Source organism: Desmodus rotundus, chromosome 7 (assembly GCF_022682495.2).
Source record: "Desmodus rotundus isolate HL8 chromosome 7, HLdesRot8A.1, whole genome shotgun sequence".
Lineage (NCBI taxonomy): Eukaryota > Metazoa > Chordata > Mammalia > Chiroptera > Phyllostomidae > Desmodus > Desmodus rotundus.
The window spans coordinates 113,109,126-113,123,854 of record NC_071393.1 but is presented as its reverse complement, the minus strand read 5'-3'; the positions used below and the strand labels follow the sequence as shown (position 1 = coordinate 113,123,854).

General features: G+C 39.8%; 1 protein-coding gene across 1 annotated transcript in view; it reads left to right on the top strand.

Moving 5' to 3' along the window:
• SYNJ2BP (synaptojanin 2 binding protein) overlaps positions 1-14,342 on the top strand; it is a 38,075-nt gene extending 23,733 nt beyond the window's left edge. The window contains exons 3-4 of the mRNA XM_024567534.4: positions 8,496-8,591; positions 9,954-14,342. Coding sequence (XP_024423302.1) covers positions 8,496-8,591; positions 9,954-10,094 — 237 coding nt within the window. The 3' untranslated portion in view covers positions 10,095-14,342. The remainder of the gene's footprint in view (positions 1-8,495; positions 8,592-9,953) is intronic.
• Positions 14,343-14,729: the final 387 nt, after the last annotated feature.

The following is a 14,729-nucleotide window of genomic DNA, read 5'->3' as shown; positions in this document are numbered from 1 at the left end:
ATTAGTTATCCTAAAAAGAAAGTGGCATGGTGAATTAATAGCAAATTTTATGTATGATTTTATATAAAAACTGAAATTAGTCTTTTTATAAAGGGTAGAATTAGACAAAGGAAAAAAAGGACATAGACCTCAATGTGAGAGAACTTATTAGACACAAACTGAGATGAAGAGCCTTTTTTATATGGGCCATTGATTGCCTCAGAGAGAAAGAAATGATTGGAAGGCCACTCAAGTTTTTATTATAAAAAGGGTAAAAGATAAATGTCAATGAAGAGAAAAATAGATGTCTAAATACCTCAGATCATTTTTAAATTTATAGGAAAGAGGATTTCACTTTATCAAAATACAAGAAATATTATAAAGTTCTATATAAGATATTAAATATTACAGATACATATTAAACATTACAAAGAATGATTCAGGTTTATGTTGTGTTCAGTTAAGGAAAAGAAATGTGAAAGAAGACAGGGGAAATGCAAGCAGATATGGAGAGAGATAAAGAAGACAGAGAAAAAGATGGAGCATAGATAGGTGGAAAAGGACAGCATATCCTCTCCATTCTATCTAGGTTTATATCCTTTGACTCAAACATCCCTTCCAAGAGTTTGCTCCAAAATTCTTCTTTCGAGATCCCATTCCTTAAGAAATAGTGACTCTGTTGTCTCACTTACCATCTTGTTCCTTCTCTCTCCTTAAGTGAATTGTTAGCCAGTAACCATTAAAGCGTTACATCTATGCTTTAGCTCACTTTATCCCTTTGATATACTGAAGTACTCATTTATGATTGGCTTTGGGGTCTCTCTAAAATGATGCTGTTATTTATTAGCTTATTATCCCATTCTGTATGGGCTTTCCTATTCCTATTATTTATTAGCCATTTATTCTTTATGGGCTTTCCTATTCTCCTCACACAGGTCCATGTTGTAAAAACTCTTAACTTTTGCTAGAAGGGGCATAAACAGTATGCCCCTTCCTTAGCACATATCTATTTGGGATAATTCAGAGAAGTATCATTAAGTGATCTAGGTTTCTTGTCAGTGATTGACTATTAATGTAATCTTTGCATTTCTCCCTAAGTAGCCATATTCTGTCTTAATTTCAAGTTCTAAAAGTGAATAACTGCAAATTTATTATGCAGTTTTTCCTTCTCATCAAAAGTGAAATTCAGTTTTCACGTGAACACTGTGGACGGTTTAAACAAAAAAGAAAGAAACGTCTTTAATGACTGAAAGTGATGTGTAAGGCCCTGTCATGTCTGGCAGCCATGAAACAAAATCAGGTATCACCAGGAGAAGAGCAGCCTGGAAGTTGAGATGAGGACTGGAAATTCCTCACCCAAAGCTCATTTTTTGTATGTCTTGGTAAGGATGGTTTAATATTTGTATAGGTTACTAGGGAATCTGGGGAAATTTTCTTTTTGTGAAAAAAAAATTAGTAAACCGTCTAGGTTTCTCATTTCCCCTGTGTGTCTGCCTAGGAAGGGAGGTGGGTAGTCAGGAATAATCAATCCTCAGTGAACTAGGCATCTTTATGAAGCTCTGGATGATATAGCTGTTATACTGCACAGATGAATGTTTTGTTTTGACCAAACCCCTTATGTAACAAAACTGGCACAGACTGGGCCATCAGTCAGCTGCCTTTCATATTCTCTTCAAGTACAGTGATTAATTTGGTGAATGAAAGAGTTGAGTAGTCATCAGCATTTATCAACTATTGTACCTGATGGCCTGCAGAGCACTGTGCCAGATTCTATGGAAAATCAAAAGAAAATAAAAGACTTGTTTCTGCTCTTAGCTTAGAAATCAATAGGAAAGACCCACCAGAAGCCCTCCTTGTCTAATCAGCTGCTCAGACACTGGAATTTACAGAGCCCTTCAGACAAAAGCACCTCTAGGGAAGAGTTTTTGTCTTCTCATCTCTGTGTCCCCAGCACTCAGGCCTGTAGCTGGCTCAGAGTAAGCATCTAGTAAATTAGTTGCTCTGTGAATGAATTATAGTATAACTGACTTTTTGGTTGGGCCTGATTAATTGGAACTGGATAATTTTTTTTCCTTCAACTTTGATGAAAAAAGAGGTAACCCCTCCCCCAAATTGCAGCTCATTTCAGGATCTTGATGAAAAAAATATCTAGAGTATAATCTGAGGTCAGTGCATATTAAATTGAGTCCATTTTTTTCTCTACATCTTAAACACCTACATTTATATTATCCTATAGAGTTCCTGAAACTAACATTAATCTGAAATAATGTTAGATTATCCTGAGGCATTTCAAAATTATTAATCATCAAAGAAAACTAATTTTAACTCAGTTTACTCATTTCCTAAGGCATTTTTAAAGACTGCTAACAACCATACTTAAGGCAAAAAATTGTATGTTTTCCTATCAGAACACATGTCCCCTAACCGGGAATCGAACTGGCAACCCTTTGGTTCACATTCTGGTGCTCAGTCCACTGAGACACACCAGCCAGGGTTCAAACCTTTTAAATTATGACCTGTAATAGGAAATACACATGTGTGCATGCGCACACACATATAAACACACATAACTGAAGCAAAGTTTAACACAATAATACTTATTTCTTCTATATGTGATGCTTTCTGATATGTTGTTTTCCTCTAATTTCACTTTTTAAAAATTAAATATTGGTCTTGACCCACTGGATTGCCTTCACTATCTTCTGTAATGGGTCAATAGACACATATTTAAGAAAATTACTACTCCAGGAAATGGAAAATCACTGATGGAATCTGTGGATTCATGGAGTATGTATTAAATAGGGTAAGTAGACCAGGTATGGAAACCATACCCTTTTAGACGACTATTTCAGACGTGTTAGGTTAGAGCAAACTCAAACTTCAGAATCAGAGGGCTTGTTAAAGCATAGAACACTAGAATGGGGCCTGATAGTTTTCACTTTTAACAGTTGCCCAGGTTAATGCTAATGCTGCTGGTTCTCGGACCACACTGAGACCCTCTGGTCTATATTAGTAAAGATGGTGATAAAGAAAGTGGATGTCACATATATTTAGGGGTAAAGCCTATAGAACTTGGTAGTTAATACAAGCTGGAATCTGTAAAAATGCTTAAAGGAGATAAAAATTAGAAAGCAAATATTTACGGAATAGAGGTGACATTGTCAAGAGATAAAGAATCATAATTTGTTTTATGGGGCTGGTTTATCTTGGGCAAAGGATGAGAAATGGTTCTTTAAAAAAAAAACTTCCTGTGCATTTCTAGAAGACGTCTTGTTTGCGGTTTTGTTTACTTCTCAGGCTTTGTGTAGTTCCGGCTTTTGCAGGGTGCACTCTGCAACCAAACCTCAGGAAATCATGTGACACTTATACTTAAGGGTTATTCAACACACTAGTGCAGGTATTATAAGGGTTATAATGATGAATTAAGATGCAGCCTCCAAATTATTTACAGTAGAATGTAAAATGATAGGATATGAGGCAGATTTTAGTTTGAGCTTTAAGATGGTTACATAGTACAGACAATCAAAGGAGCAAATCAGTCACATCTAGAAAGGCCTTGTCAATGAAGTGGCAATTAACTAAGTTGCTTTTAAATTTTCAGTGCTACTTCAATATATACAAATGAATAAAAACAATATATAAACAAGTTCCGGCCAAGATGGAGGTGTAGGTAGAAACCCTTTGCTTCCTTGCACAACTGAAAGGAGGACAACCACCAATCTAAAATCAGTAAACAACTGGAAGTGCCAGAAAATCAAACTGCATAGAACTCTGACAACCAAGGAATTAAAGAAAAAATCAATCAGAACAACCAGACCGGTAAGGTGGAGGACCTTGCAGGCCATCAGGGGGCTGAGAAAAACTGCTGTGAGGCAGCAGACCAGGCAGGTGGGGATGACAAGGGGAAACTGAGACTCAGTTGACAGTGGACTGCAGCAGTTGCCATGGTGGGAGAAACTCCCAGTCTCACATGAGAGTTTTTGGAAAGTGACTAGGCAAGCTGTACTGTTCCCTCTCTGGCCCCTCCCTCACAGGCAGCAAAGAGGGTTGCCCTGCCCCAGTGAATATGGCCCTGCCCCCTTACAAGAATAAGACAAAGAAATATGGCCCAAATGAAAGGACAGAGCAAAACTTCAGAAAGAGACCTAAGCGAGGAGGAGATAGCCAACCTATCTGATGGAGAATTTAAAGCCCTGGTTATCAAAATGCTCACAGATCTGATTGAGCTTGGTCGAAAAATGAAAAAACAAATGAAAGATACCCAAAATGAGATAAAGCAAAATATTCAGGCAACCAACAGTGACAGGAAGGAAACCAGCACTCAAATCAATGATATGGGACAGAAGAAAAAAAAATAAACATCCAACCGGAACAGAATGAAGAAACAAGAATTGAAAAAAGTGTAGAGAATCTTAGAAACCTCTGGGACAACCTGAAATGTTCCAGTAACTGAATTATAGGGGTGCCAGAAGGAGGACAACAGCAAGAAACTGAAAACTTATTTGAATAAATAATGAAGGAAAACTTCCCCAATCTGGCAAAGGAAATAGACTTCCAGGAAGTCCAGGAAATCCAGAGTGTCCCAAAGAAGTTGAACCTAAAGAGGAACACATCAAGGCACATCATCATTAAGTTACCCAAGATTAAAGATAAAGAGAAAATCCTAAAAGAAGCAAGAGGAAAGGAGAGAGTTACCTACAAAGGAGTGCCCATAAAACTATCAGCTGATTTCTCAAAAGAGACCTTACAGGCAAGAAGGGGCTGGAAAGAAGTATTCCAAGTCATGAAAGGCAAGGACCTACATCCAAGATTACTCTATCCAGCAAAGCTTTCATTTAGAATGGAAGGGCAGAGAAAGTGCTTCCCAGATAAGGTCAAGTTAAAGGAATTCATCATCAGTAAGTCCTTATTATATGAAATGTTAAAGGGACTTATCTAAGAAAAGGAAGATAAAAAATATGAACAGTAAAATGACAACAAACTCACAACTATCAACAAATGAACCTAAAAGAAAAGAAAAGCAATGAAAACAAAAACTAAGCAAACAACTAGAACAGGAACAGAATCAGAGAAATGGACATCACATGGAGGGGTTTCAGTGGGGAGTGGGAAGGGAGGAATAGTGGGGAAAAGGTACAGGGAAGAAGCAGCATAATCAGTAGGCATAAAATAGACAAGGAGAGATTAAAAAAATGGTATAGGAAACAGAGGACTCAAAGGACTTATATGTACAACCCATGGACATGAACTAAGGGTGGGGAGTTGCTGGAGGGTTGGAGGGGCAGGGCAGAGGGGGGATAAAGGGGGGGGAAATTGGGAAAACTATAATAGCGTAATCAGTAAAAAATACTTTAAAAATAGTTTAAAATGGAAAAAAACAATATATAAACATATTTTCATACAACTCTAAATTTTTCAATGTGTTACATATTAGATACAAAGGAAACTGCAAATCAATAAAAATGCAATTTATGACATTAATGTGATGGATGGTGATATGTTACTGAAATAAAATCTTTGCTTTCAGTATAAATTTCTATAGTTTCATGTTTTAAAGTGAATGTTTGGAGCCTGGCAGCTTGACTTTGAATCCTGGCTTTGCTGCTTCCGTTATATATGCCCGTGCACAAGTAGCAAAGCCTCGCTAGTTTTATCAATAAAATGGGGGCTCCTAACTTACAGGACTGTTGTGAGGACTGAATAAGTTAGTACACGCAAATGAATAGGCAGCTGCAGAGATGGTAATAAATACGCAGTGATTCCTAGCAATCATTGCTGACTACTACGGCAAAGATTATTTTCAACTCAGTATTCTTGCCATTGAACGTCATACAGTTCTCCCACTTGCATTCATATTACTATAAAACTTGGCTCTGATCCTGAGCTATGATGCCTTTTTTATTTGTTAACATGACTGCATCATTAACTTATGTCTCTGAGAGAAAATAAATACCTGTTTCTTTAAATGAGAATTACAGTTATCACATGGGCTACATTGGTTAAGTGAGTATTCTCACTACAATCAGCCTCTCATGCCTATACTCTCCCCCCAGGAATTAACTAAAAGATTGAGAATGACTTAGTTAAGAAATCTCAAAGTTGCTTCCCTGTAGCATATCTAACCCCCCTCTCCCCCCACCAATCAGAATGTGCTGGGTAGCATGAAATCTAAGTTCATCAATTAGAAAACCCTGTGTTCATTTCTACACTGTGGACACCAAGACTAATCCTACTTAAGATCAATCTTGGAAGATAAATAGAATTTTTTAAAAGGAAAGGGTATTCAGATGGTAGATATAGCTTAAGCACAGGTATGAAAGTAAGAATACATGTGTGTTTTTTTTTGGTCCCAGGGTCAATGGGTTATGTGATTTAGCTAGAGCATAGGATATATGAAAGGGAGTAATAAGAGATTAAATTGGAAACATATTGTAGGTTCCAGCTATTTCCTAGAGGACTTGGCATCTCAGAATGAGAAGTCAGGTATGCACTCTTCCCTCTCCTCCTACTTCTGTTTTTGTTTTTGAGCCATAATGTGATATAAAACACTTACAGTTTAGAAAGATTGATCTGGAGACATAGTGTTTGAATAGGGTAGCACAGGTGAGGACGTAGAGGAAGGTAAGGCAGAGAGGTGATTACAGTAGTTCAACTAAAAGTATCCACAGCCTAAAGGGAGAAGTAGTAGAAAGAAAATAATAGCATGTGAGGAATATTATTATATGAGACTATAGAATTTGGTGATATATTGTATGTGAAGATTGACAGAGTGGAGAGAGTTTAAAAATATTATCAATAAAAAGTTTTTTAAACCCCCCCCCCAAATTATCAAAATTTTAGTCTGAAGGGTTGATAGTGCCAATTAGAAGGAAGTTGGAATAGTCTGGTTTTGTGGGAAGTAATAAAGAGGACTTGGAAGTGTTGGGGTCCAGCAGAATCTCCAGGTGTAGGTATCCAGCAGGAAATAGGTACATCCAGAAGTAGAAGTAGGGATACAGGTTTGGGAGTCTTGCAGATTGTAGTTAAAATTGTGAAAGATTGCATGGGAGCAAAGATAAGAGGACAAAAGACAACTGACATTGAGAAATACTTACCTTAAGAAGGCAGTAAGAAAGAAGGAATTAGGGAAGGAGTAGTTCAAGAAGTAAGAGAGCTAAGTATTCCTAACTAAGACAGGAGAGAACTGCAGAATGGGGGGGGGGGGCGGTCTGAAGACTGAAAAGGGGCCCTAGGGTCTGGTGACTGGAGTTCACTGCCTGATGGTGAAGTCCAAGGCTTATGCCAGTTGATGACTAACATGGAATAGAGCTAGAAACTTTAATTTGGGAAAGCCGAATTGTTGGCAGATGAATTCGCCAAGGATTCTGGCAGGAGACAGAGTGGGAGGACTATTGTGAACTTCTAGGAGAAGGAACATGGTGACAGTGAAGAAGAGGGGGTTTAATACGATTTGAGCGTCAGCTGAGCAAAGAATAGTTGGTGAGTCAAAGGAGAGGAATGGTGCAGAAGGAGCAGGAAAATGCAGGGCGCTTTATTCTTCCTTCTGGTATTTAAAAACCCTAACTCGAGCTCCTACACTTACTATACCTTTGGGTAAATAACCTAATCTCGCTAAGCTTCAGTTTCTTCATTTGTGAAAACAAGATAAAAAATAGTTTCTACCTCATAGGATTATTGCGAGAATTAAATTAGATAATACATAATGTATATAGCACAGGGTCTACCAATTAACTATATTAGATGTTTTTTGCTGCCGTTGCCGTTGATGTCGTTGAGATGCACGAAAGATATGTAGACCTTGGTAAAGCGGGCCGTGCTGTGTCACTCGGTGCAGTATAGGATGGATACCGCTGGTGGCCGCCGTCAGTCCCAACAGTAAAAAACACTAATTAATACCAGTAGCCTGTCACATCTCTCACCTCTAAGTGGTAGGACTGATGGACACCGAAACATTTTTTAGCAGTTTGAGTTTGTATCATCACAGAAACAATACAAATGGAGCATCAATGGAATCGAGGGAAATTGCTCACAATAGAGCAACACCAATAGAAGGGGCTAGGAGATTTGTAGCACATCAAAATACGTTGTGGGCGAGTTTCATCTAGTTACATTTCAAGAGTTGAAGCTGGCAGTGCCAGGGGTGAGAAAGAACCCTGGAAGACCATGGCAGCTGTAGGAAGCCAGGCTGGTGCTCATGGAAGACAGACAAAGACAGAAAGAACGCCACGGGAAACAGCACGTGGGAGCCAAGAGGAAGGGGAGACTACTTTCTTTCTTTCTTTTTTTACACTTAAGTGCTCTTCAAATGGCCCATGGAACGTCAGTTCTAGAAAAACATAGCTTTGAAAATGAAAAACGTTACACTGAGTTCGAAGTGACTTTACCCATTCTCCTAACCCTTGGAACTTGCTCTGTAGGAGTTTGTTTTTTAAATGTTTGGTCACATGAAAGTAAATCTCTGACTTCAGAGAGTTTCCATTCTGCCTCTTACTGCTTTTTCTTGCTGTTTGTGACAGGTAAATGGTCAAGACCTAAAGAACCTGCTGCACCAGGATGCCGTGGATCTCTTCCGGAACGCGGGCTACGCCGTGTCCCTGAGGGTGCAGCACAGGGTAGGTGTCGTGTCATCTGCAGTGAGCAGCCTGGCACCAGGCTTCCGTGCTGTTCTTGTGACTAAACCCTGTGGTGTGATCTTCAGGGGTGTGTCTGGCTCTTTTCCCTTCCGCTCCCACCCTTTTGAGCGGCTTGTCTAGCAGGAGTCTTCCGGAGCTCTGCTTACCATTAAAGGAAATTCATAACGGTATTCTTGCAACCCAGGTCCTAGCTTCAAGGAAACATGCCTTACAGATAAAGTTTGACAACCAAATTAAAATAAATGGGGGGAAAAATACAACCACAGTCATTTTCTTTTTTAGCAGGGAAGGAAAAATGTATGTCTGCCATTGAGCGTTCTTGTTTATAAAACTCTAAGTAGAAAGATGGTGGTGGGTTTTCTCTTACCCACCCACTCTGTGCTTTTCCCTGTCACCACGGTGAACCCTGACAGTATCAGCTCGGTGGCTGTCCTGACTGAAGCTCTGAAGCTCAGAGGAAAGCTCCAGGGAAACGCAAGTGAAATTCAGAAGTCAGTCAAGGCAGCACCTATCCCTGTATCCTCTTCTTAGTTCCTAGGTCTTTATAATTTGAATGATGGGAAGAGAAGCCTGTAGACAAAAGTCCTCTCGTAGCAAGGATTTCGGAAGGCATCTGCAACACAGGTTCATGTATCTTTAAAGTTATTTTCTCTTAAATTGATGCTTGGGTGTGATTTCTTTTTACCTGCTTACCTCTGATTCTGTTTATCTCCATGCCATACAGGATTCACCTTTGTGTCTGCTAGTACATGATAGGGGAGGAAGGACAGGACCCCAGCGTAGGAGGGAGTGGTGCCTTTTGAGAATCAGAAAGGCTTTCTGAATAATGGCATTACACCTGTGTGCAGTTTATGCTTAGATGGCAGATAGTTTAGATAGCACTGCTCAGATCTCCTCTTATTGCGCTCTGATGACTGATAATCTTCCTGAGTAAGCATTCTGGGAAGATGGGTGTCCCCCAGTCCTGCCCTATAATTTTCAGGATCCCTATGGGATCCATAGACTTCGTCTTGTGTCGTCATTTTCCTGGTGTGGTGCACATACAGCTTGATGGAGGCAGTACAAAGGCAGAAACACGTTACTGACTTAACTTCAGGGATCCCTGTTGGTCAGTAGCACAGAAAGTTAATGCCTTCCCATCAGACTGTGTTTTGTTTCCAGAGAATCAGTGACATTGATGTATCGAGTGAGGACAGAGAGGGCCCCCACCCCACCTCTGATAGGTAGAGCAGAGTTGTGTAGTCTAGAGACTTTAGACCCAGGTAATATATCAACCTGGACATTTCGTTTGGGGTAAACACACATTGGTCACTAAAGTTAACATTTTTCTTTCCCTTCTAGTTACAGGTGCAAAATGGGCCAACAGGACATCGAGGGGAAGGGGATCCGAGCGGCATTCCTGTGGCTCTGGTGCTGGTGCCACTCTTGGCCCTCACCGTGGCAGCAGCCTGGGCCTTCATGCGATACCGGCAACAGCTTTGAAAACCGTGCTTTCTTCCAGTGCTCCTGATGAAGAGAACATTTCTTCCTTCTCTCATCCTCCTCCCCTGCCATTCTCCCATATCTTTTCCTCTCTCTGCATAGCTCACAGGTGATTTAAAGAGACTGCTTCCCAACCAGAACCTTGCTGTTTAAAATCTGCAAGTCCTAGTGTTCTAATGGCAGAGTAAAGGCATTGTTTGAAGGAAAGCTGAAGAAAAGACTTGCTTAGAACAAATGAGGAGTTCTGTATTTTACTAGGGCCACCAACAGAAGTTCAGCTACAGCCCAAAGAGGGAAAGGTCTAGTCTTCCCGTCACCACTGGTGGTACCTATTTTCTTAGCTGGCGTGCCTCAAAGACCAGCTGTATGATAGAAGAGGTAGAGGGGATTTTTTTCTTTTTAATGATCTTCCTTGGGAAGTTTTTGTGGCCTTTATTTACTTTCTAACTACATACTTGAGTGCCTATATCAAACAAAATATAATGGGGAGAGCATTTTTGCTTTTAAAAAACCCAATATATATACATACACACACATGTATACACATATGCATAAATTATAGTATAACAGTGATGCCTTATGGAGAGTTAAAGAGGTAGAAAGCTACTACCCTGGTTTCTAGGTTTCCGATATACGGATGATCTTAACGGAGGGAGTGAGAGAGAGAGCCTTACAGGATGCCCAGCCTGAATCATTAGAGAGAGAGAAACTGAAACAATTAATTTAAAATCTTAGAATTCTTATTTCCTCTCATAATAGTTAAGGTAAAGTGGAGATAAAATGCTATAATCTAGCTTTGCGCAAGGCAGTCTGTTCAAAAACCTTTGAGATTTAAAGGTAAATCTTAACCAATCTCTGGTCTACCCTAGTGACTTTTTTGGTACCTCACAGTCCTGTTAAAGGATCAGCGGGAGTGACTGTGGTCAGAGCTGTAGCGATGGGGCCAGACCAAGCCCGTGGAGAAACTCTGTAATGGGAAGAGATAGCGCCTGCAACGTGGGACCCAGACCCTCTCAGGCCATCAGCCAGTCTTTCGGTTTCTAGTAGCAAACAAAATCTGAGAGCAGGCGCTGCTCCCTGGTAGGATGGGCATGAAATCAGCTTTGCTTCTGATTCAGTTAAGTTTAGAGGGTTCGGATTTAGTTTTTTGAAAAAGGTTCCAAACACTAGTTATGGCTTTTAATGAATGAACTATTTTCGAGGGAAGGGGAAGAAAAGAGGTCCGTTTGTTTTAGGGAGCAGGGAAGTTTCATAGGGAAATGTTGAGAGAAGGACACAGAAGAATGGATGCTGGGAAATAATACTAAGATTAAGAATGAGGTGGGAACTGTCCTGTTTTGGGGGTATTGAAGGTTGGTTTAAAAGCACTAAAGAAAGCTGAACCAAGGCTAATTTCCTGGCTTTAAGAAAATCATTTCCATCTTCCAAATATGCCGGCCAGACTATAGGCCTTATAATCGTGACAACAAGAGTACGGGGACCTTCCCTTAAGCAACCGGTTGTGTCTAATTTTTAGCACGGATGATCTAGTAAGGGTTTTACAAATGTTGATTGGACATCAGCATTGTTAAGACACTTCTACAAAGAAGTAAATACATATAGCTTCCATTCTAAAGGGCTTTGTGGTTCCAGTTGGGAAGAGAACACCTAGACACATAAAAATGGAATTAGCTGCATGGGCAGGGCAGTGGAAGTAGGTGTCAAATATATTTTGCAGACAGCTAAAGGGAACACTTACTGAGAATTGAGACACTTGAGAACGTTCCCTGGAGGGAGGGGACAAGTTAAAGGCCCTTGAGTAGCTCACAGTCTAGTTATGAGAATTCTTAAGTAGATGAGAACTTAAAAGTATACCTCATCAGGTTAAGTAACACTTGAAAACAGTAGTAAAAGAAATGGCACCATTCACAACACAATGCAGAAAAAAAAAAAAAGATCTGCAGACAGTCATGACATTTTTCTCAGGTATTTGGAGAAAGAAAGTTGTCACCCGATGACATGAGGTCAGAGTGGAAAGGGAAGGCTTTTAAAAATAAAAATCCCAGTAAGATTTTGCCTCTGGGTCAAATGGTCCTATAGGGAGAAACTTGCTTTGGGCAGTGCTGATGTGACTTGCACCTGCCTGAACTGTTCATTACCTTTGAGACTCACTTAGACAATTGTACTTGTATGTTCCAGAGAAACACTGACAGTATTCCAGTTGTCACCTCAACCCGCCCCACTGTGGAGGCACAACCCCTGGGGCCCTCCCGCTGTCTGGGGGTGCGTGCCGCCACCGCAGTGGGCCTGCTTGCCTCCTGGGACTCGCCTCAGGGTTCGGACAGTAACTCTTGGAAGGACCTGAGACATACATACCAAATGAAACAAAATGGCAAGCAGGAAGGAAAGCTATTTTTAAATTTTTATTTGTTTTTATATGTAAATAAAGAACACGTATCCCACCATTGGTAGAAGTTTTGCTTTGGTTGACAATAGGGATTCTGATGCACTTTAGAAATTTAGGGTTTCTCTGGATTTAAATAGCATTTAAAGATCAATATATTAACATTTTAGGCAGGTATGGTATTATATTTTTATTTCTGATTCTTATCATACATAAGATTAGAATCCATTGTGGGTCATTAAAAAAAAAATCCATGCTGTTTATAAATTGAATCTAATATTCCTGCCACTTTATAGATTGTATCTAATTATTTCTACCACCTAAATTACTGTGTTCAAAGCTTTAAAAAAATGAATGTAAGTATTTTTAAGACTGTGTACTTAAAGTACTTCTATATTTTCCTATATTATACATATAACCCTGCCAAGACATTGTTAGCTTCAGTCATCTATCTCCTTTTCCTGCCAGGTTTTCAGCTGTGCTCTTGCTGTAATGAACCACACCATCCAGCCATGTACAATGGAAAAGGGAAATTAATATTTGTTACTGCATTCTGTGCCAGGTGCTGTGCTAAAACCCTGATTGATAACACTATTTGTTCATGCCTCACAGCTCTGAGATCTAAGTATTGTTATAAAGACACTAAAGAAGAATAAAGTTACTTTCCTAAGATTGCGTAGATGATAATAACAGAATCAGAATTTAAACTGAGGACTTCAGGTGCTAGCATCAATGATAGTTCTTCACTGCCAGTGGTTCTTAAAGTGAGGCCTCTGGTTAAAAGCATCAACATCACTTGGAAACTTGCTGAAAAAAGCAGATGCTGGGGCTTTATCCCAGACCTACTGAATCAGAAATTAAGCAGGTCACCCAGCAATCTGCTTTAATAATCCCTCCAGGTGACTGATTCAGCTAAAGTTTGAGAATCACTTCTCTATGCCAATAATTGTCCCCATTTTCTCAGATTAGAATTACCTGGAGAGCTTGTAAAAATCCTGACTCAGGTTGCACTGAGGCCAAGTCGATAGACTCTGGGTGTGGGGATCAGGCCCCATAAAACAAAGTCCATTGTGACTAGTGTGCAGTGGCAGCAAAAAACGCTCGATGGCATTTTAACCTAGACACCATTTAAGTTACATGCAGCATTGCTCCAGCCAAAAGTGGGGATTTCACCTGGGCCTTTTTAGAGGCCATCTCTGAGCTTCTGCCCCAAGTAGGGATGTGGAATAAGAAGTGGAACATTCTTTGGCTTCTGATTTGCTAAGGACTGACCAATCTCCAGCAAAATATATTAGTGTTTCAGGTTGTGCATCTGTTAAATTAGAACCAAACTGTAGAATGTGGGAGCAAAAGGAACCAGAAAGATTCGTCCTAGAATCTTTTTCTAAATGAGAAAGTCAAGGCCCAGAGGGGCAAGCTAACTTAACCCAGATCACAGACTTGGTTTGTGGCAGAGGTGCTCTTTCTGGCTCATCTTTATATTCTGAATGTATCCACTACAGGAACATATACAAAACTATCCTTTTCATCGCAATCCACTTCCATCTTCTCTCTTCCGGGTCTTCGATAAAGACCAGAGGGACTGACTGCTTAAGGGTGTTGCAAACATCATGCGTAATTGGGAAATGCCACATAATCTGAGACAGATCTAATATCAAATTCAATTAAATGAGTTCTGAGACTAATTCCGATTGTTTTGGAGACGTATGTTTTTTGACATTGGACATTGTTTTTATTGTGTAAATAAGCAACTTCAGATATTTAAAGAATGAAGTAACGTAAGGAACATTAAGTTTTTTAAGTATGCGGAGGAGTGGAGTTGATGTACTTTCACGTGGAGCCAATAAAGATTTTATTCTAGTCAACTTCAGTTGAAATGTATCTTTGGACAGATGAGGGTTTTCCCTTCATTCAGCAAGTGAGTATGTGCTAGGTGCTGAAGATACAAAGATAAATAAGGTATAGTCACTCTGAGCAGAAACTTCATGATCGAAAAGTGGGGGAGTATTTGTTGGTGATTTTGATGTTAAAGTATTTCACTAACATCACCTAGAAGCAGAAGATTGAGTTATGAAGCTCTCTACCTCCCAGCTGTTACAGGTTTATCTTGGGGTAAGCTCCTTTTGTTTTCTCTTTTATCTGCAAATCTTTGAGACCAGCACTTACATTCAAAAGGGCAATTGTGATCAAAAGGGAGACAGTATTTGAAGGAATTCTGTTCTCATCTGAACCAAGTTCTTAACTGCCATAGA